The following is a 20,366-nucleotide window of genomic DNA, read 5'->3' on the forward strand; positions in this document are numbered from 1 at the left end:
GGTGGCTGTGGGGACACCAAGGAGACAACAGCATCTGTGTGGAGCTTTGGGGACACTGGGAGACAGCGGTGTCTGTGGGGACACCAAGGACACAGCAGTGCCTGTGTGGGGCTGTGGGGACACTGAGAGACAGTGGTGTCTGTGGGGACACTGTGGACACAGTAATATCCCCATGTGGCTGTGGGGACACTGAGGACACAGCAGTGTCTGTGTGGGGCCGTGGGGACACTGAGAGACAGTGGTGTCTGTGGGGACACCGAGGACACAGTGGTTTCAGTGCTGGGCTGTGGAGACACTGAGGACACGGCGGTGTCTGTATGGTGCTGTGGGGACACCGCAGGCACAGAGAGATCTGTGTGGCTGTGGGTACACCAAGGACACAGCGGCTTCCGTGGGGACACCGAGGACACAGCGGTGCACCGGCAGCGGCCCACCCGGCGGCCGGCGAACCCCCCGGTCCCCCGCGGCCCTGCTGAGGCGAGGCCCCGGGCGGCGCCCCGGGCTGGGCCGCGCCCCGCCGGCCGCCACCGGGCATGCGCAGCGGGGCCTCCCGCTCCCTGCCTCGCCCCCCGCCCTGCAGCACCGCGGCCAGCGCCCGCGCGCGCGGGGCGGGGCGGGGCCGGGGCGGGGCGGGGCGGGGCGGTGCGGGGGCGCGCGCGGGCGCGGCGGCGAGCGGAGCCGGAGCCGGAGCCGGGCAGAGCGGCGTCGAGCCCAGCCGAGCGGAGCCAGCGCAGCCCAGAGCCGGCCCGGCCCCGGCCGAGCCCACCCGCCGCCGCCATGCTGGACCCGTCGTCCAGCGAGGAGGAGTCGGAGGAGCTGGTGGAGGAGGAGAGCGGGAAGGAGCCGCTGGCGCCCGCCGCGGCGCGGCTCTCGCCCAGCCGCCCCGGCGAGGGCCCGGGCGGCGGCGGCGGTGGCGGCGGCGGTGGCGGCGGTGCCAGCGGCGGCGGGGGGCTGCAGCCGGGCGGGCGCGGCGGCGGCGCGGCGCGGCCCGCCAGCCCCAGCCCTTCGGTGGCCAGCGAGAAGGAGAAGGACGAGCTGGAGCGGCTGCAGCGGGAGGAGGAGGAGAGGAAGAGGAAGCTGCAGCTCTACGTCTTCGTCATGCGCTGCATCGCCTACCCCTTCAACGCCAAGCAGCCCACCGACATGGCCCGCCGGCAGCAGAAGGTACCGCCGGGCTGCACGGCCGGGTCCGGCTTCCCCTTCCCCGGCAGCCCCCGGCCTGCCCCCTGCCTGCCCCTGCCCTCCTACCCCCTGTCAGCAACCTGCCTCCCTGCCTGCTCCCCCAGCTGCCCCTCTGCCCCCTGCTTACCTCACCCCCCTTCATGCTCCTCTGAATACCCCCTGCTTCCATCCCTGCTTGCCCCCCTGCCTCTCCTGCTGCCCCCCAGCCTCCATCCCACTCCCCAGGCAAGCACTCCCCAGGCCCACAGTTGCCCGGGCACCCCAAGGGCAATCCCGGCGAGGGCACCTTGGGCCCACACGGGTGGGCTTTGCCGGCAGCAGCCCTGTGCCAGGGCATGGGGAAGCCCCCTGTCCCCTTGTCACCCCTCTGTGGTCTCCCACACAGAGCCGGTGCGCTGACATATGGCATTGCTCCTAGTTATGCAACGTCGGGATTTGGGAAGTTTGGGATGTTGGCCATCTAAAGGTTGTCAAAAGGAGAGAAATGGGTTATATTGCTGGAAAACACCAGGCGTGTGCCCTTGCCTCCTGCAAACGGATTCTGCAACTCTGTGCTGGCTGCAAAGTTTGCTTAACTGGGACTGCTGGCACTGACTTGGGGAGTTACCGAGTCTCATTTCAACTTCTTGCAAGTGTTTATGCGCGGCGAGCTCCCCAACGCCAGCTTCCCGGCAAAACGTGACAGCAGAGCTTTGCAATGAAGTCGCTGCCACAATCCTGACTCTTCCTCCCTGAGTGCGTCACCGCAGCAGGGCCACGCGCTGCTCCAGGCAGAGGCTGGGCTGGAGACCCTCACCGGGGCTCCCCATCCCGAGGAGACGGCTTGGAGCTTGTTTCTCCGCTAAGGCACAAGCTCATGGGCCGGGGCAGGAATTAAGTTTCTCTGGGATGCGGACACGGGTGCCTTTCAGCCAAACGCAGCCAACTTTTTCCCTGTAGTAGCCAGAGTTAGGTCTGTGATGGGACGTAGCTCTCTGGAACGGCTGGCTGATTGTTTTCCCCCATTTTCAGTTGAATTTTTTAGACTGCAGTTTTAGCCTTGATATCGTTGTGTGTTCACAAATGACCTTTATAAATCAGGCAGACTCCTGGATGTATTGATGCAAACGACATTCAGTTCTGCTACACCACAGGACTATTATTAGTCATTGCAACATACGGAGGTAGGAAAGTGTATCCGTACTGCATGTAGTTTAAAGGCAATATAGGACAATCTGGTGTTGCTGGAAGGTTGAATGATCTGCTTTTGTGTGCTGAGCAAAGATATAGTTAGGTTTGAAGCATTTTTAATATGTGTTTTTGCCTACAACCCTTTTTTTAGCAGACTGTGTATTTTCAAAGTCGTCTTGGCTTTTGTTTCCTGTGCAGCTTCTTCGTGTTAGAAAAAGAAGATGGGATTTAAGTAATTGCTAGTCTTGCAGAAATTAAAACAAACAAACAAGCTCTGCAACTGTTTCTCACATGAAATTGAAAGGAGTTTTTCTAAAGGAATAGTCAGAGTCTCAGTGGTCCGGAGAAGAGTGGCTGGGAAGAAGAGTGATTCATAGACCCTGAAATCAAAATACTGCTCTGTGAAGGGACAGAAAGAGGGAAAGGAAAGAGAAAAGCAGGGAATAAAGTACAGGTGAAACAAGAGAAATGAGGAGTAATGAGAAAAAATGATAAACCGGCAGCAATAGTCAAGGGAATGGGGAAGGTACACAGGATCTTGGGAGGAAATAATCCATTCTCTGTAAAATGAACAATGTAGGGAAATGCATCTGGCTTATTTATACAAATAGCTAAAATAGGTGTGTCTCGGGGGCTTACTATCTCCCCTCAAACTTAGCAGTGAGATAGAATTGGGAAAACTAAATTTAACTTGACAACACATGTCAAATTGAATTCACCCTTTTAAAGGTGAATTCATTCTGGGTTTTCTTCTTCTGTATATCCCTGTATTCAGTTGTCATGCTGGGAGTAAATCCTTGCCCTTTTTCCTTAGTCAAGACTCCTATTAAAGTCAATTAAAGGACTGCCAGAGCCTGGAGTTTGTTGCTGGACTCCTCTGCTTTCCTGGCGCATCCCTCTGGGAAAGCCCACCCTTCCTTCTCCGGCTTGAGGGGAACCAGAGGGTGAAGGTGTGGGACTCGTTCCCTCTTGGGTACTGAGCCTCTGTCATGGTGCCTCGGACAGGTTGAATGGTCTCTCTGGGGACTTTGTGTATTGGAGGACCTTTGGTAATGATGGAAGTACCAGATGCTCCAAGACTCATCAGGGTGGAGCAAATGCATTTTGCTCCTTGGGGAAAAAGGTTGGAGGAAACCAGATTTTGGTCCTGCTCTGATGGGAGCTGTTGCCTCAGTTTCCTCATCCGCAGAGGGGGGATAAACTGCTTCCTTCTCCACGTGCCATTTGCCTCTCCACCCTTACAGCCTGCTATTTGCAAGGGAAGGGTTTTGTCCCAGGAGAAATGGGATGCAGAAAACCCCCAAGCGTTGTGGTTTGCAGTCCCCACGCCACACGGGGCCAGCGCGCAGGACCGTGCTCCTGCTTCTCCTGCCAGTGCCGGATGGAGAGGCTGCAGAGGGAGGTGTTTGATCCGCTGCACGCGTGGGCACCCTGGAGATGCAAGGGCCTGACTCTGCCGATCTGCCCGCTGCAGTCGCTGCCCATGGGCAGGACACCTGGGAGCCCTGCTGGGGCTCTGCCAAGGCATGGGGGGCTGCCGGCTTCACACGAGGCTGCTCGGACCCCACTCCTGCATCAGAGAGGCACTGGGCAGCCACCACAGAGGTGTTTTGGCAGAGCTGTGCAGCAGTGAGGACTGGTGACCTGTCCCCAGCCCCCCTCAGCAGGTCCTGCCCGGTGCTGGGAGGATGAGCTCTGGCTTCACCCAGCCCACAGCACTGCCCTGTAGCATGGGAGATGCTGCCACCTCCGAGCACAGCCCGAGCAGGATGACCATGGCTTTGCAGGCCAGGCAGCGAGGCTGTCACCCTGCAGAGCAGGTGCCTGGCACAACCCAGCGACTCTGGGTTACCCGATAAGAGCCAACCCGTCTCCACAGGAGGACCACAGGGGCCTGAGATGGGCTGCATTGCATGCAGCACCCACTGAGCTCCTGGAGCCTGGGCTGCTTCTGTAGTTCTATCTTCTTCTTTGCAATTTTCTTGGAAAAAGAGAGCGATTGATTTTTGTTGCAGTCATGGCACTGAAGTTCTTGTCTGGGCTGAAGATCCCCTGCAGTAGTCCCCTGAGGTGTGTAATCCTTCCTCCTTGATCCTGCAGTGCTGCTGTATCAGAGCTGGCTGGTCCCCTGCGCGCCAGGGGCCAGGCGTTCCGGCGGTGTCATGTGCCGGCACCGCGGGTACCGCCTGTGTAGCAGCACACCGGTGTGTAGTCCTTGGGAGCTGGAAAATGCAGCCTGGTGTTTTACAGCGCTTGTGAACCACCTCGGAATAAAGGGAAGTGTGTACTTAAGGTACTGTTGCAACAGAGAGATAATTACATGTGGTTTGATAAATTATAACATACATGAGAGCAGTAGAAATGTGTGAATGGGCGACACAGCCGGGTATATACTGCATGTGGGCATGACAACGTTGCTTGTTTATACCAGTAACAAACTCTGTTTCGACTTCAAGATGAGTTCAAGCAAATGCCACTCAGAGCTGGTATTTTTCTGATCCTGACACCCCAGAAATTCCGGCAAAAGAGTAAAAATTGTTTTTTAGATCAGTGTGTTCAAGCCTACACCTCTGCTTCAGCTTTATCTTATTTATTTGGTAAGGCTTCACTTGAGTAACTACACATCTGTGATGTTTACCTGTAAGTTTTTATTTACATCTCACTAGCATTGTTTCCTAAGGAAAAAAAGAAGAAGGCTTATTAGATACCTGCCTGTGCTGTCTTACTTCCCGCTTGGGTTTCTTTTTTAAGCTGCTACTGAATTCCAGGCACGTTTGACAGGCAGACAGTGGCCTGCAAGACACTTGTCCCTGAAAAGCTTGGTGAAAATAGGAAGATCCGTATTTATCTCCTACCCCAGGTGGCGGTGTGCGGGCAGCCCTTACTAGACACTGGAGAATCTGAGCAAAAGACCTACCGAATGGGTGGTCCGCAGAGAAGAGCTCCCATCAGAGCTTACACCTTGCTGGACACCAAAGGCTCCAGCCTCGCGATGCAGCTCAGGAGGAAAGCGGCTGTGCCAGCTCCGTTGCTCTCAGAACAACGTGTTTTAGTACCGCAGATGGCACTTAGCTTGGTAATTGCTTGCCCGGGATGTATTTAGTCTTTTCTCTAGCTCACGCTGACTTGTTGGAAGTAGAGCTGAGATACCTGGCCGCGCTCTGTGCCTCGCCCCGCTTGATCCCAACGATCTGAAACCTTTGGGAGAATAGCTCAGCCTGGCGAAGTCGAGCAACGTGTACATCTCTGTAGCGGTGCAGATGAAGCACCCTTGGATGTGGGTTATACTTCTTGCTAAATACCTCCAAAACACAGCAGCCAAAAGGCACAGCACAAGCCAGGAATTGGCATTTGCTCATTCAAAATAGCGCAAACTGGGAGATCTTTTCCAGATTATCACCAGCCCCTTGGAAACCTTCATTGGGGAAGGGGCAGCAGGAGGAACTTGTTAGGAGATAAAACGTGGAGAGGTCGTTAGGTCAGGCATCGCTGCAGTTGTGGTTGCCATCACCTGTTTTTCCCCTCCCCGCGGAACGAGGGAGCAGACAGGCGGCACGTGGGAGAGTACATCAGTTCCTAGCGGGATAAATGTGGGATGAAAGAAGTTCCAGCTTAGTTGCAGATTACCGGAGCTACTCCTGGGAGAAGTGGCTTGCGATTTGGGTCCTTGTGTAAGCCGGTGGGATGACGTCGGGTGCATTAGCAAAATTCTAAGTCAAATTCAGCAAAGCGCTTAAGCTTGTGCTGTGCTGAACAGCGATTGATTTAAGCGCGGTGCTTAATGCAGAACAGGTGTGAGGGATCAGAAACTCTGTTAAATCAGTTACGATGTATCTTAAAATATCATATTTCTGCCATTTTGGCCTGCGTGCAGATGCTACGGCACTTGGGAACATAGTAGAGCTAGTGCAGCCTTCCAAATAATCACACGCTTCTTCCCTGTCGTGGGTTGGGTTGTTACTCTCATGCCATATTTACATGAGTTCTCTGTTTAAACCACTGACACATTATTCTTCTGGGACAGACCATGACTCAGGTGGTGTTGGGACTTGTTTTAGCAACTTTCTGCTGGAGGAACTGTGATTTTCATGGTCAGATTCTGCCCCGCTGGCCCCAAGAACCCTTGGAGGTGTGGTACTCTCAGCTCTGCAGGAGAGAAGAGGTACAGAAGATGCTCTACTTGTGTTTTGTCTGTCCCTCCGTTGCTCTCTAGCGCTGGTGAAGAAGGGGATACAAGGTCCAGGCAGGTCTCAAGCGTGAGCTGGACCCCCTGCACAGCTCTGTAGTTGGAGCAGAGCTTGACACCATCTAGCAGTGCTTGCAAGGTAATTATTAGTGCTATGCCCATAAAAACCTAGAAGAGTAGTTGGGGGCTGCCTTCACCACTTAGCTGGCTTGCTGGGGGCATTGGCCACTGCCACCATCAGATGAGAGCTGGGCTCTCAGCTGGGGCTGTCCCCAGGTCAGCTCTGTGCTAACCCACAGTGAAGATGAGCCGGCTGCTTGGAGAGCTTTGCTGTGGGGGAAAGAAGGTCTGACACATCTGAGATGCCGTGGTCCTTAGCAGGGTGGAGTGCAGAATGCGATCATTGTGCTCAAATTGTCTGGAATCTGCAGAAAATGGTTACTTTCCGTTAAAACGCTTATCGTTTATTTTGCCAGTGCCTTATCTTAATTTAATTCTAGCAGATATTAAATATTTGTCATAGTTTGGCTATTTATGTACTTGCAGCTTATTGGATTGGGAAGCAGGTAATTAAATAGGAGGTGAGCTTGGTCTTTGGCTGCTGTAGAACTTCACAGTTCCTGATCTGTGGCCCGACAATTCAATTATTGTGGGTGGCACCTCTCCGGCCAGAGCTGTTGTGAACTAGGAGTCGAGAAGACTCACCAGATCGTGCAGCTCCAACCCCTGCTAAAGCCTGTCGTTTCCAAAAGGTATTATTTATGGCCTTGCTTTGCGTAGTCTAGACGCTCTCCCTGAAGCACTTTGCCTTTTGCACAACTTGTAATTCCTTCTGCTGAATGATGAGTCACTCGTTCTCCATTCACCTAAGTGGGAAGCGGTCAGCAAGTCATTTCCCTGTGTAATTTTGTGTTAGCTGGAGAGGTATTTAATTTGTTTTCAGTGTGGTTGAGCAGTAAGAATCCAGGCATCACAATGCTACTAGCGGGGAATGCATACAAACCCCTTACAGCTACTGACGACGCTTTAGTCCAGCGGAGCACAAGGTATACACCCTATATCTATTTAATTACGTAAACATGATTAATATGGTAAGACCAATCGATATAGTATAATCAATAAAGCTGTCGCTTGATTGGCGTCCATGTGAATTCAGCTAGTGGCTCGAGCAGCTCCAGGGTGATCCACAAAGTGATATCTAGTAACCATGTATATTTTAGTGTAGCTCTAAAAACTAAGACTAATTAAAATGATAGAGTTCCCTTAAAACAGCAGATGAGGGGCACCTTCCCTGGTGGTGAGCAGGTCCTCTCTGTTTGTCACCCAGGAGGATGGGTGGCTCTTCAGAGGTGGGGGTGGGAAGGGAAGGTGACACCTCGCTCCTCAGCTCTCGGAGAGCCTGGTGCGGGCACGGGAGGACAAGCAGAGTTCATCTCCTCGCCTTGGCTGCTCCACACAGCAGGTGGCACCACTGGCTTCCAGCGGATCAGAATCGGGCCACCCTTCTTGTAGGGCATGCTTTGAGGTCCAGCAGTAAGGTCCAGCTGCGTCTGGGAGAGGGGAGATGCAAGAGCTGGCAGGTTCCTGGGGAGTTTCCCTGTGTCGTTATCTTGTACGTACTGAGAAAAATACACAGAGCATCCTAACCTGGTGCTTGCTTTGGAAGAAGTTATCTGTGGGTACAGGATACTTGGGGTGCTTTATCTGGTTTTTCTTCTCTATTGGGTGGGCATCATTCTTGAAACTGGACAGAAGTGCAGTCGCTGAGTGTTTGATGTGAATGTGCGAAATTGTTGTTTGAAAAGGTGCTTTTAGTGATAATGTTTGGTATTGTTTGTCTGTGATTCAGGCTGATGTTTTCTAGAATTTAAACACCTGAGTCAAAATGTCATGCAAATGTTGATTCAGCTTGGGGTAAGCGATGCCATGTTTGTAGCTGTCATAATTCAAAACCTCTCTGTCTCTCAGTAAGGTTGTGAGCTTGAACTTTTAGTAGTGTGAGGTATGTGACGACCCATATGAGGGTACATTAATACAGGCCACCTCCAGCCTGGCGGGGTTGGAAAACTGCTCCAACATACAACTCAATGACTTGGGCCATGTGCTTCAGGACAGTCATGTGACCTCTCAAGTGCTGAGCATCTGCCCATACCCAAATGTTAGTGTTTGATGAAGAAACTTAATGAAATCTAGATTTACTCATATTTTTCCTAGTTTGGGCTAGGATAGGTTGGTTTTTTGTTTGGTTTTTTTTTTTAATGGTATCACTGCAGTGTTTATCTTTGGGGACTGGAGATGTGGTGTGCAGATCTTGAAGGAACCCCACTGACTTTAGTGGGACTTTGGGCTGATGCCAGACACATTTGTATCAATACCCTGGCAAACAAGGCTGCCTGCTAATGGTCCAGCAGTGGCCTTTTGTGATCTCATGTGCTGAATTAGGGTGATGTTCACCCGAGGACAGGGTGCTCCTTGTCCTCAGAATATGATGAGACGATCTTCACCTCTAGCTTTGTTTGCAAACGCCCTATTTCTATCTCCTGCTCCCACTTTTGGTGGGATTTAGATCCACACTTGATGATTTAGGATGAGCGCTGGCTGTGAACTGGATCTGGTCCTGTATAAGCATGGAGCAGAGTGACCCCATCCCTGCAAACCCGTCGTCTGCTGTTTGTCTTCAGCCTGGGGAACGACTGGGGCGGGGGAAGAACTCAAACTTTTTTGCAGTGGAAAAGAAGCGCTTGTTTTGGATGTTGTCGTTGCCTAACGTACTTCTGCAGGAGAAAGAAGCCCTGCATCCATAGCAGCCACAGCACAGCAGCATGCAGAGGCTCAACTTGGTCCCTCAGAGCACGGCTCAGAGGGGGTGATTTTGCTTCCAGTTGCCTGTCTGGCGCAGGGAAGGAAAGTAATAGGGAGGAAAGGCCAATTTCCAGGCTCCCACCCTGAGGAACTACTGATAGAAGAAGTCTCACGTGTTGCCTCGTGAAGAGCGTCAGCGGTGTCTGCTATAGCATCTGAATTTGACCCCGAGCACCCGCTGAGCTAGAGAGGATGGCGCTGGGAGTCTGCGGATGCTGTAAGTTCGTGGTAATCACTGATGTTTGTTAGTCACAATGCCTGTTTGCGATCGATGAGGTGTTGCGGGGGCACACCGACTCCTATAGGAAGTGATTCTCCCTTCCCTGGGGAATTTATCGTGTTGCCAGTCCAGATGATGCGAAGTTGGCGTTGCCCTGGGATACAGAAGGTTGTGTGTTGGGGTGCAGGGTTTTGCCATCCTGAGCACCCCAACATGCAGCTCCGCTGCATGTTGGGGTGCTCAGGATGGCAAAACCCTGCACCCCAACACACAACCTTGCCCACCTCCGTATCGCAGGGGATCAGCCCCTTGCTTTCCTTGGAGCCACTCGGAGAGGAATGGCAATTTACCTGTTTTGGGAGGGAAGTTGATGCATTTCAGAGTCCGGGGGGGGTCACAGCCGCCGTACAGGCTCCTTCTGGGAGCAGGAGGGGACAGGCTGGCTGTGCTCTCTGCCTGGCTGGTGGCACCCTGGCAAGACAAGGGGACTTGGGTTTATATTTGGCTGTCAGAGGGAATGTGGATCGGCACTCCTAAATACAGGACCGTGCTCACTGGAGTGAGATACGATGTTAGGGAGATAACCACGTTAGCTCAACAAGGAGGCAGGTTTGGGGTCAAAATCTTATTTTTCTCCTCCTGTATAAGGGTTGCGTTTTTCCATAGGTGTCCTCACTGTCCCTTCTGCCACCCATCTCATTTCCAACAAGACTCGTGCTTTGCTCGGAAACAAACTCCTATGCCAGGGAAGACATTTGTGGGGGCCCTGTCCAGACAGTTGGCTGAGTAAAACGAAATACTTGCAAAGGCACTTCAGGAGGAGGTTTCTGGGCTCACTCTGGCCCACCTTCGCCCGTGGCTGGTGCAGGTGGCTGTGGAAGGGAGAAGTTCCTCTGCGAGCAGCCGGCCAGATGCAGCCAATGTGCTGTTCAGTGCTACCCTTGGATGTCCCTGTCTCATGGGTGGGGGCCGGGAAGGAGAGGGGGTTCAGATGTTACGTTTGAGGGACAAAAAATATCCGATGATGTGGGAGCAATTAAGTGAAGCTGTTTGGAAGTTGTCTTGGGACCGCTGTTGATGCTGACAGGGGCTAGCTTTTGCGAGAAGGGGGTTTCACTTTGCCTGGTGTGCTATGGGGAGGGTCAGCTGCTCTCGCACCTCAGCAGCAGAAGATTTAGGTGGCTGGGAGGTGCAAGTTTCTTTCTTTCTACGGCTATTTCACATCTCTGCTGCCGGCACCGCACAAGCGGAACGTCAAGCAAAAGGCAAATTTCCTCTAAGACGCCAAATATCCTTCCCTGGTTCAGCAAGAGGGCACAAATGCTTTGCGTATTGCACATGCTGGGTTTGCTTTTATTGCCTACACCCCTAGATTTCCCCTCCCTCCTTGCAGACTGCTCCCACCCTTCTTGCGACCGGAGGCGACAGACTCATTGCTGCCTCGGAAGGAAGCTAATGGGGTGACGCAGCAGGAGCCAGCTGCTTTGCTACCTGCATGGTGACAATGCAAGGATGAAGGAAGGACACAGCCAGCACTTCTCCAGCCACGGGCGAGCCTGCGTGACCCGCCAGCGGTGCGTGCTGCGAAAACCAGCCCTCTGCCTCCCACCCCCAGCACTGCAGACCACCCTCTGCCAGCGAGACCTCTAGGCAGAAGCCATCTGCTGCTGTTATCTGGGGACGTGCAGCTGCCTGAGCCGCACGGGGTTGTGTTTTGGTGCGTAGCCAAGAGCTAGCTGGAGTTAGGACTGCAGAGACTTTGTGTGTGCTCAGTCATTCGCGAGGGCAGCGTGGCTCCCGCCTGTGAGCCGATGCCGACGCTGATGCTCTGCGGTGGGAAGGAGCACGGAGCTGGGAAGGGCACCAGGCCCGGCCGAGGGAGCAGGGAGCTGAGAAGTGGCAGCTTCACTCCTTCCCTTCCTCGGGCCTTTGGTGCTTCATTCTGCAAATTCACCCCCTCCGGAGGGTATCTGGGAAGGAGCCGGGGCAGGGAGGAGAGATTGCTCGCAGCTCCGAGGTACAGCTGCATTTTCCTTTTCCATCTTCTGTTTTCTCAGCAGCAGGCACGGCCCAGGCCCATGCAGGGATGGTGGGGAATAGCACTTTTATACCCAATAGCTGCCTCGAGAGAGAACTGATGTCCTCAAAAAACTCAAGTTGGTCATGCAGTGGTGGTTGACGTTGGCCAGGGATCTGCCTGGTACGAATTCTGCTCATTGGCAGGTTCTGTGGACTTCAATGGTACCTTCTGCTCCTAAAGATGTTGATTGTGATGCTGCAAAGACCCTGCCCCTACCTTCACCTGGGGTCTCATGGGTTTTACCTGCTCTGAGGGCTCCTTCTTCCTTAGGACCTCTTGTGGCATGTTCTCCCCTGGCCTGAGCCGTGTTCCTGGCAGGGAGAGAGCCTCAGGACAGTCGGTGCCTTTGCTCCAGCCTAGCTGGCCTGGGGCAGGGAATGCCATCAGAGAGCTTGCTCTTTAAATAGTGAGCCAGCTGCTTGCACTGGCTACCGTGAGCCTGTACGGCCACCACACGGGCATCCCCCCGGGGGTTACACCAGCCCGGGGGGAGAGGGTTATGTGTCCGCGGAGCAGAGCGAGCACACCTGTGGCATGGGCACTGGTGGCAGCCTGAGGAGTATGCTCAAGTGGGTTTGGGGTTTGGATTCCACTTTTAAACCTCTCTTTTTGCTTGCTGTTAAGTGCTGTTACAGATGTATGTGCTCATGCCGGGGTTATGAGCAGAGCAGGTCAGGATCTCTGTGGGTGCTGGAGGGCCCTGCCTCCATCAGTGGTGGCAGCCACTGGACTGCGCAGACTCCAGTGCCATACACGTTGCCGGCTGGTATAAAATGGGTATTTATTTCTTCCTATGGCTATTTCACATCTCTGCTGCTGAACTTTAGTTTGGAGTTCCTCAAGCTCAGACCTCCGAAGCCTCTGTTGTAAAGCACCTGCTTGATGCGTGTTTCATGCAAAAGGATGTATGTGATTGATAGAAATTCCTCCTGTAATCTCGTCCCTCTGTAAACTCTCTTCTCTCAGCTTCTGGCTCACACCAGAATATTCCTGTCTGTGCAGAAGTCACCCCAAAAGTGAATCAGATCCTGCTGAGCAGGACAGTCTTGCCACCACCTATTTATAGTGCATGCAATTACCCTCCATGCATCTCAGAACTCTAATTGCCTTTTTATTGCTGTTTAGCAGTGTGTTAAAGGTTTTTGAATGCTCGTGCCTTGTTTTCTCATTAGCTCTATTTATTCCTCCTTTGGCTCCCTTCCTCAACCTCATCAAATTTAGCATCTTCTCCTTGCCTTCGGGGCCTTGGGCAGCTCTGCCACTTCTTCCTTCTTCTCCTGTGTCCTTTCTCACGATGCTGCTCCAGATGCTCTGTGTTCCCCAGTCTGGCTCCGACGTGCTGTCGGGGCCCATCTCCTGGAAAGGGCTCTGCGACACCCTGCCAGCGGCCCTTGTGCTGGGCAGGATGGCTCAGACGAGACGCCTCGGTGTCTCCTACGGCAGCTGCCGCGTGTCAGGCAGGGCTGGTTAGCATGGCGAGGCCGCCTGGGCAATTCGCAGCAGGTACACGATCTGGGAATGGGGAGCAATGGTCAAGAGTCTGGAGGGGAGCTGATAACAGGGGCTGGGAGTTGGTAAGCAAGGTGGGAGACCCAAGGTGAGGTCCCCTGTGTGGATTAGTTTTGCCGGGGTGGCCCAGGAGCTGCTGTATCACCAGTGGTCCCCATGTGGCACGGGCCGTCTCTAGAGCCAGAGTGTGTTGGGCTGGGGGCACCTACAACTGGTATCACTGGGATTGCTTTTTTTTAATGCTTTGTGTGTATCCCGTACTTGTTTTCACCTATCTGCTCTCTCTGATGGCCACAACAACGTGGGCTTTGTGCTTGTACAGTGCCTGGCACCCTGCGTGGGTAACCGGGAGCAGGCAGCAGCCTGGGTTTGTCTCTCATAGTCTCCGAGTGCAAAGTTCTTTCCAATGTTATTTGCTTTATGTTTTAGCCTTGTTGTGTGGCATTTCCATAGCTCAAATTAATTTAATTATCCCCCGAGGTGCTTGCTTGCTCACAGTTGTCCGGGACTTTATTGCCCTCCTCTTGTGTATTGAGGAGCCCACACAACTCTGAATCATCAGTAAATGTAATCGTGGTGCTTGATGTTTGTTCTTCCAAGTCCATGATATATACAATAAATGAAACTGGTCTTAATATCAATCTGTGCCTCCCCTTTCGGCACCTGTTATGTTCCAAAAAGCTTCTGAGCTGTGTCTGGCCGCACCACTCAATCCTAACAGCATTCCTATTGACTGGAGAGATTAATATTTTATGTAAAATTGGATCAAAAGCTTTCTCACCCTATAGGTAATTTATGGCCAGAGCTTACCTCCAGCAGCCCTGGCACATCTGCTCAGCGTGGTGTCAACTCGGCGAGGACTTGGTGACGGGGCCAAGTGCAGTAGCCTGCGGCGCTCTGCGGGTCGCAGGCTCGGGGCAGGTGAGTGCACTGTGCTGCCCGCCCGCATCCCTGCCTGCGGCCAGCGCTTGCCCACGGCCAGCATTTGCCTGTGACCTGCCGGTGCTGGCGACATGTGCTGTGCAGCGATGCCCTAAGCTGGCATCCTCACCAGCGTGCTCCAGCCGAGTGCGGGGGTTCATTAGTCAAAGACCAAATTACTGAACTGAAGCAGGGATCGGAGCTCCCTGGTTTCGGAGGGGGTTTGCTGTTTCGGGTTCCTTGTGCTCCTGGGCGAAAGCAGAGGCAGAGCTCGTCAGTTTGGGCACTGGCTTGGGTTTGGGCTGGGGTACAGGCTCAGCTCCCTGCTCACTCCTTCACAAGCTCACGCAATTCTCCACATCTTTCTCAAGCTGCCGTCAATAAAAAGGTGAGGAAAATATTTCTCTTTCCTCTGTAGAGCGCTGGGAGACGGTGAGAGCTTATGAGATGCTGAGTTAATCGCTTAGCGCGGGATGCGTGGGGCCCCGGGAGCACCAGGACCGGACTCAGCGAGAACGGCTGTGCTGCAGCTCAGACACACACAGACACCGAGCATCCTCGGGCTGCCCCGTCTGCACTTGCTCTGTCCTCTGAGCAGCCTCTACAGCTGCTCCCTCTTATAAGATGACAGTTAAGAGTCTTGCATAATTCATGCTTACAAGCTGTACGCACTTGGTGATAAAAGGAGATGATGTTTAATATACACACGTGGGGCTTCATATAGGTCTTAACTCTGTGCACAATAGCTGTGCACCCTTTCCTCCTCTCGGCTTGCGTCTGGGAAGGTGGGCAGCAGGCTGCTCAGTGTTCCCATACGCAGGGGAGTGCATGGTGTGCCCTTGTCTCGCTCCTCTGACGTCTCCCGAGCTCGTCACGGGCGCTGCCATCCTTCGGGAGGGTGCAGCAGGGAGATTTGCGCTGTAATGCAGAAGCAGGACAGGAAAATCCTTCAGCCTTATTTGCTCCGCTTTTCTCTTTCCTTTTAATGCTCTCAAAACCCAACTGCTGTATGAAAGGAAGGCAGCCTGGAGCGCCCAGCCCGGTTTTGCATCACGGGGAGCCTGCGGAGCGAGGCTCCGCTCCAGGCGGGCGCTCTCCGGGTGCAGATGCGTGTGCCCCGGCTGCCCTTGCTTAGGGCGCTCTCGGTGCAAACGGCAGCCTCCAGATGTTTGTCCCAGATGTGGTGATGGCTAAGGCTTGCAGGGACAAGCAAAACGGGACTAACAAGAGATGGGCAGTTAAACTGGCGTCACAGCTCAGCTGCCCCCGCTTAAGCCCATACGAACAGGAGGAGAGTAAGATCCCCCCATTCTTTCCTGTCAGCTGAACACACAAAATTCAGTGGTCAGCCAGAAGCAGATGGTTTGCTATTTGTGTGCCCTTTCATTTGATTGCTGCAGGTCTGGGATGGAGTCACGGCTGTTCCAGTAGTGTGGGAAATCGTCTCCATTTATCTTGCAGTGTTACGCCTCGATGATGTCAGATGGTCTCTTTACATTGCGTATATATTCAGACTAAGCAAATCGCTGTGTTTTTGCCATGAATGTTTAATGATGAAAGATGACACGGACTATAAGTGATTTTTTTTTTCTTTTTTTCTTTAACCAATTGTTTCATTTGCTGTATAACCCTCAAGCTAATGATGATAATCTTTCCTTGACGTGGCTCAGGAGAACAGATGTGCCTTTTGAATTTATTTTTTTTTACCTAGACAGAATTTTCTTCTTTTTTTTTTTTTTTTTTACAGCTCTGATTACTTGCTTTGCAATGCTGTGACCTATATTCAAGGTGAAACTTGTGATAAATATTTCCTTTGGGGAGGGAGGCACAACCATGTTTTTGAGAAGATTAAGGCCCGTCAGGCAGCAGCCCTCATTTCAATTAGACTCAAAATGTAAATCGTTCAGGCTTCAGAGTATGTCAAGGTGAGAGTAGAAAGGATTTTAATCCATTCTGAGATTACGTAGAAATCCTTGTGTGCTTTAAATGTTCTTGGTCAATTATGTTGGTTAGGAATGGTGTGGGGATAAGTCAAAGTTGTGCAGGAAAGCCTTTCAATGGTATTTTTGTCATGCCTTAAAAGGCTTTGCTGGCTCTATGTAGTACTTGCACGCTCAAAGGACTATTATCCCTCAAATTATAAAAAAATGACTCTGAAAGTTGTGACTGTAGTGACGGCTCCCCTGATTTTAATAGGTCAATTATTATTTATTCATTTTTGCATGGGGTATTAGCAGGTAAGTGGCGCATGAGCCGGGCGGCAGCATGCCTGACGCAGGGGCACAAGGCTGGGCTTTTGGGTCGCGTCTGGGGGGGCGTGTGGGGCAGGATCTCCCCTCCACCCTGCCTGCATCGCCCTGGGCAGCCCCAGCTCCTGGGGATGCGGCAGTGGGTGCCTGGGGTGTGTGGTGTGAGGCCATGGGTTGGATATGGAGGATGTCCCAGGCTCTAAGTGTTCCTGTCTTCCTGGTGATGCTGCTGACTCCGTGTGTTTTGACGAGAAAAACAGTAACAACAAAACCCAGAATGTTTTTAAGGCTGATGTTGTGGAGGTGCGTCCTGGTTTGGGCATCCCTGCCAGCAGCGTTTCTCTAGGTTGCCTTTCGGTGCTTTTGGTTAAATCAGCTTCTTTCATGGGGGGGGGGGAGGTGTGTGTGTCTTAAAAACCAGGCACTTTCTTAAAGCACAAAAAAAAATTCAAGCAAAGGCAGGTGCAATATGGGTGCCACGGCTGGACCTCCCCAGGTGACCTGTGGGACCAGCCACCCCTGCGTGACCGACCCTGGTCCCTGTCCCAGCCAAGAGCCGTGGAATGGTGGGGGAGCTGCTTGTGGGATGGCAGGACATGGGAGCAGCCCCCTGGGGCTGGTGGCAGCTCCTCTGTGTGCCCCATGGCTCGGACGGGGCAGCAGTGCAGAAGTCGAGGAGCATCAGTATCACTAAAGAGCAGGACGGGAGGGTTTCCCCCAGCACTGGTGCCTTGGGGAGAGATGGCACCTGGAGGCGAGGGCACAGCTTGCTAAAGCAGAAAGGGGCACGTTAACCCCAGGACTTTGGGAGCTGGAGGGAGGACTTGGTCACACAGATGCTTGGTATGGAGCGGGCGGGTTCTTGGGAGGCTTTTCATCCCTTCACTAGCTTTGAAAGGGTGAATGAGAGAGCTCAGGAGCTCAGGTGATGGGAAGACTGTGAAATATTTTCTTACCCTCTGCTTGGAGAGACAAGTTAGAGTTTTACAAAATGTAAGGTAAATGAAAGATGATGTTCCTGCTCTTCAGTCTTTCTCCTTTTCATATATCTGCTTATCCTTCTGGCTTCTCAGCAAGCATTAATGAATAAATTGGGGGTGAGAACCAGCAAAAAAACAACTTGGCCCTGTTGAAACCATGTGTACAAGGTCAGAGCTGTTTATGTAGCAAATCTCACAGGACTTGAAAAATGTCCTTGGTGTCATCTTGTGCAATTTGTCAGGGGTGTTTATGGAGTCACAGCGCTACTTTGCACCAGAGATGGCAACCATACGCTACGGTTGTACATTGTGCATCTTTTTGTACCCAGCTTGGATGACTAAGATTTGTAGATACGAGGCTCATAAGCTCAATGGAAAAATAGCAAAAAAATGTGAATTATGCAGCTATTTCCATAGCAAAACACTTAGTTATGGTTGCCTGTAGGCTGCACTAGAAAAAACTGCTGTAGACAGAGAAGCTCTATAAATGTCCGCGTTCTTGGGAGCTGGACTTTGCCTGAAGGGCATTCGCAGGCACCCCACATCACCCCCATTCCTGAGGGAGCGGAGCAGCCGGCGGATCCCCCCGGGGCTGGCAGGCTTTCCCCAGCCCCACAGGACAGACCTGGGCATTGCTCTCGGGAGCTGCTGGCAGTCGGGGACCGAGCCGAGGTGGGAAGGGCTGCAAGCAGGGAGGCAGAGGCCAGGGAACAACCTCCTGCATCACGCGGGCTGCTGCTGAATCACTGTTTACGCCGTTTCTGTACCTGCTGACTTGATGCGTGGAAATAGGGTACCTCTATTTTTAGTTCTTACCTTGTGCATTCATGCACACGCGTGCTGAAATTAGACTTTTTTGTGATGGGAGCGGTTTCTTGCGTACACAGGGAAAGGATTTCAGAGTTGTGGCACAGTAGCGATTCCCGATTTCTTCCCTTCCTAACATCATCCGCAGGAGGAGCGGGGCGGGAGAGCTGCTTGCTCGGTGTAGTAGTAGTAAAGTAGCGTAGGATGGACCCGAGTGCCTTTGAGCTGCCTCTGCCCTCAGCACCATCCGGCCGCGGTCCTGCCCCGCTGCCTTTCTGGCACCAGAATTGCAGCTGCCAAACTTTATTCCATGTCCTTTACTCTCTCCGTTAGAGCTGATTTGGTCCCTAAACATGATCTATCAACTATTGCAGACGGACCAGAGTATTTTGGTTTGCTGCTGTCAGTTTGTACTCATCTGTGATTTCCTGTGCCTGTCTCGTTGCTCCTTGATGCTGGTGGAGCAATACTGAGCTCTGTCAGCACAGGAGTAGGGCCCAAGATGAAACCAGCACATTTGTGTTGGCAGGAGTTGTGTGTTGGCTGTTACCTGCTGCTACAGTTAATTGTGTTGTGAAAACAGGCGCCGCTTTTGCATACGAGCTGGGACATTGAGGTGAGGTAAAGCGGTGACTCGGTGGTGGCAAAAAATCACATCATTTTCACTGGGGCCAAGATCTGGTTTACTTTGTTAACACTGCATAGAGCAGGACTGCAAAGGTGGTTACTGGTGGAATATTCCAGGGAAAACAAGGCTTTCTCATCCTAGCGTATCAGTATTGACAATGGCATTTTGGGAAGAGAAGAAATGGAAAGTGCTCGGCTTTCAAAGGACTCTGTCATCTGCGTGGCAGCAGCTCTGTGTCACTGTCTGTCCTCAGCCTCTGTGACTTCAGAACCAGACCAGGATTCCCCGGAGCTGATGAGATTATTTGACTTAATGCATCTTCTAAATAACATCCCCCTGCCCTCCCTGGTGTCCTCCTGGTGCACAGGACGCTGATCCCTGCCACCAGAAAGCCTGGGAGTGGGTGTTGTTGCTCAAATGAGTGAAATGGCACGTACTGCGATAGCAAACTGGTGTGAGTGCCGAGTCCCAGGTGCACAGGGAGAGTGGCAAAAAGGCTCATCAGGATTCCCGCCTTAAAATCCCTGTTTCCAAAACTTTAATGCCATATTTGCATCCATGACGTGCTCCCGACTGTCCTCTCGGGTTTGCTGTCGGGAGAAGGCGGCAGGGGAGACCCTGCTGCTCCCAACTGCTGGGCAAGGTTTGGCGTTGGCAGGTGGGAATCACAGCTTTGACCCCGAAGTCTCTGTAGCTTTGGTTTCTGGAAAATCTGGTTGCTCAACTGCCGTCTCCCAGCAGGTCTTGTGTCCTAAACCGCTTGCAGCAGACCCTGCAGCAGTCTCGCTGTCCTTACCCGGCTTGTTCAGAGAGCTGATTTCCAGAAACTAGCGTTGCCTGCAAATCCAGATCTGTTCCTCAAATCATCATTTCTCTGTGCTGTAAGAGTTTGGGCAGGCTGGAGAGAATGACTTAGTCATTGTGGTACTCGCTCTGGCCCAGCGATGCCTGATGTCTTCTGGCTCCTTTGCTGCCCTTCGTCATTGCCGTGCCTTGGCACCCGCACCCCAGGGAGCACGGCATCCTTGTGAAACCCTCGCTGGGTGAGTTCCTCCCTTCGTCCCTGCGATATCAGGGATGAAGCAGTCACTTGCTGCCGAATAGTTTTCTGCCTCTGGAGCTGCGCATGGAGCTGCTGTACGCGTAGCCGCGGCTTTTTCCTGGTGAGAAAAACCCTGCTGAACTGTTCTCAGACTTCACAGTAGCAGAGAGTTTTGTTTCTTGTGCTCCCTCGTGTTTCCAGCCCAACTTGTGAGCTGTTTGCCAGAAGTTTGTGCGTGGGTATACAAATGCGATGGCGTCACATGGACTGGTTTTCCACACGTCGGAGGCCGCCCTGTGGAGGGGCATCACCAGTTGGTGCTGGAAACCTCCTGTGGCAGAACAGGGGAGAAGGGAGCCGAGGAGAGGTGGGAGGAAGGTGCTCATGTTGAAGGAGAAAAACACCGTTTGCTTCTGCTTCACCTGCCCGCAGAGAGATGAGGAGGGCCTCTGGGCTTTGCCAGGACACTGTCCCCAGCAGCTGGGAATAAGGTAGGGCAAGGAATCGGTGCCTCCCAAGGATGGAACTGT

General features: G+C 52.9%; 1 protein-coding gene across 5 annotated transcripts in view; it reads left to right on the forward strand.

The window, feature by feature from the left end:
• The first annotated feature begins 650 nt into the window (after positions 1-650).
• CADPS (calcium dependent secretion activator) overlaps positions 651-20,366 on the forward strand; it is a 221,235-nt gene continuing 201,519 nt past the window's right edge. For 2 of the 5 annotated variants that reach the window (XM_063347848.1, XM_063347849.1), the window contains exon 1: positions 651-1,164. In XM_063347848.1, coding sequence (XP_063203918.1) covers positions 778-1,164 — 387 coding nt within the window. In that variant the 5' untranslated portion in view covers positions 651-777. The remainder of the gene's footprint in view (positions 1,165-20,366) is intronic. The other 3 variants (XM_063347845.1, XM_063347846.1, XM_063347847.1) reach the window with 2 other exon arrangements.

The sequence above is a fragment of the Chroicocephalus ridibundus genome, chromosome 10 (assembly GCF_963924245.1).
Source record: "Chroicocephalus ridibundus chromosome 10, bChrRid1.1, whole genome shotgun sequence".
In the NCBI taxonomy this organism is placed as follows: Eukaryota; Metazoa; Chordata; class Aves; order Charadriiformes; family Laridae; genus Chroicocephalus; species Chroicocephalus ridibundus.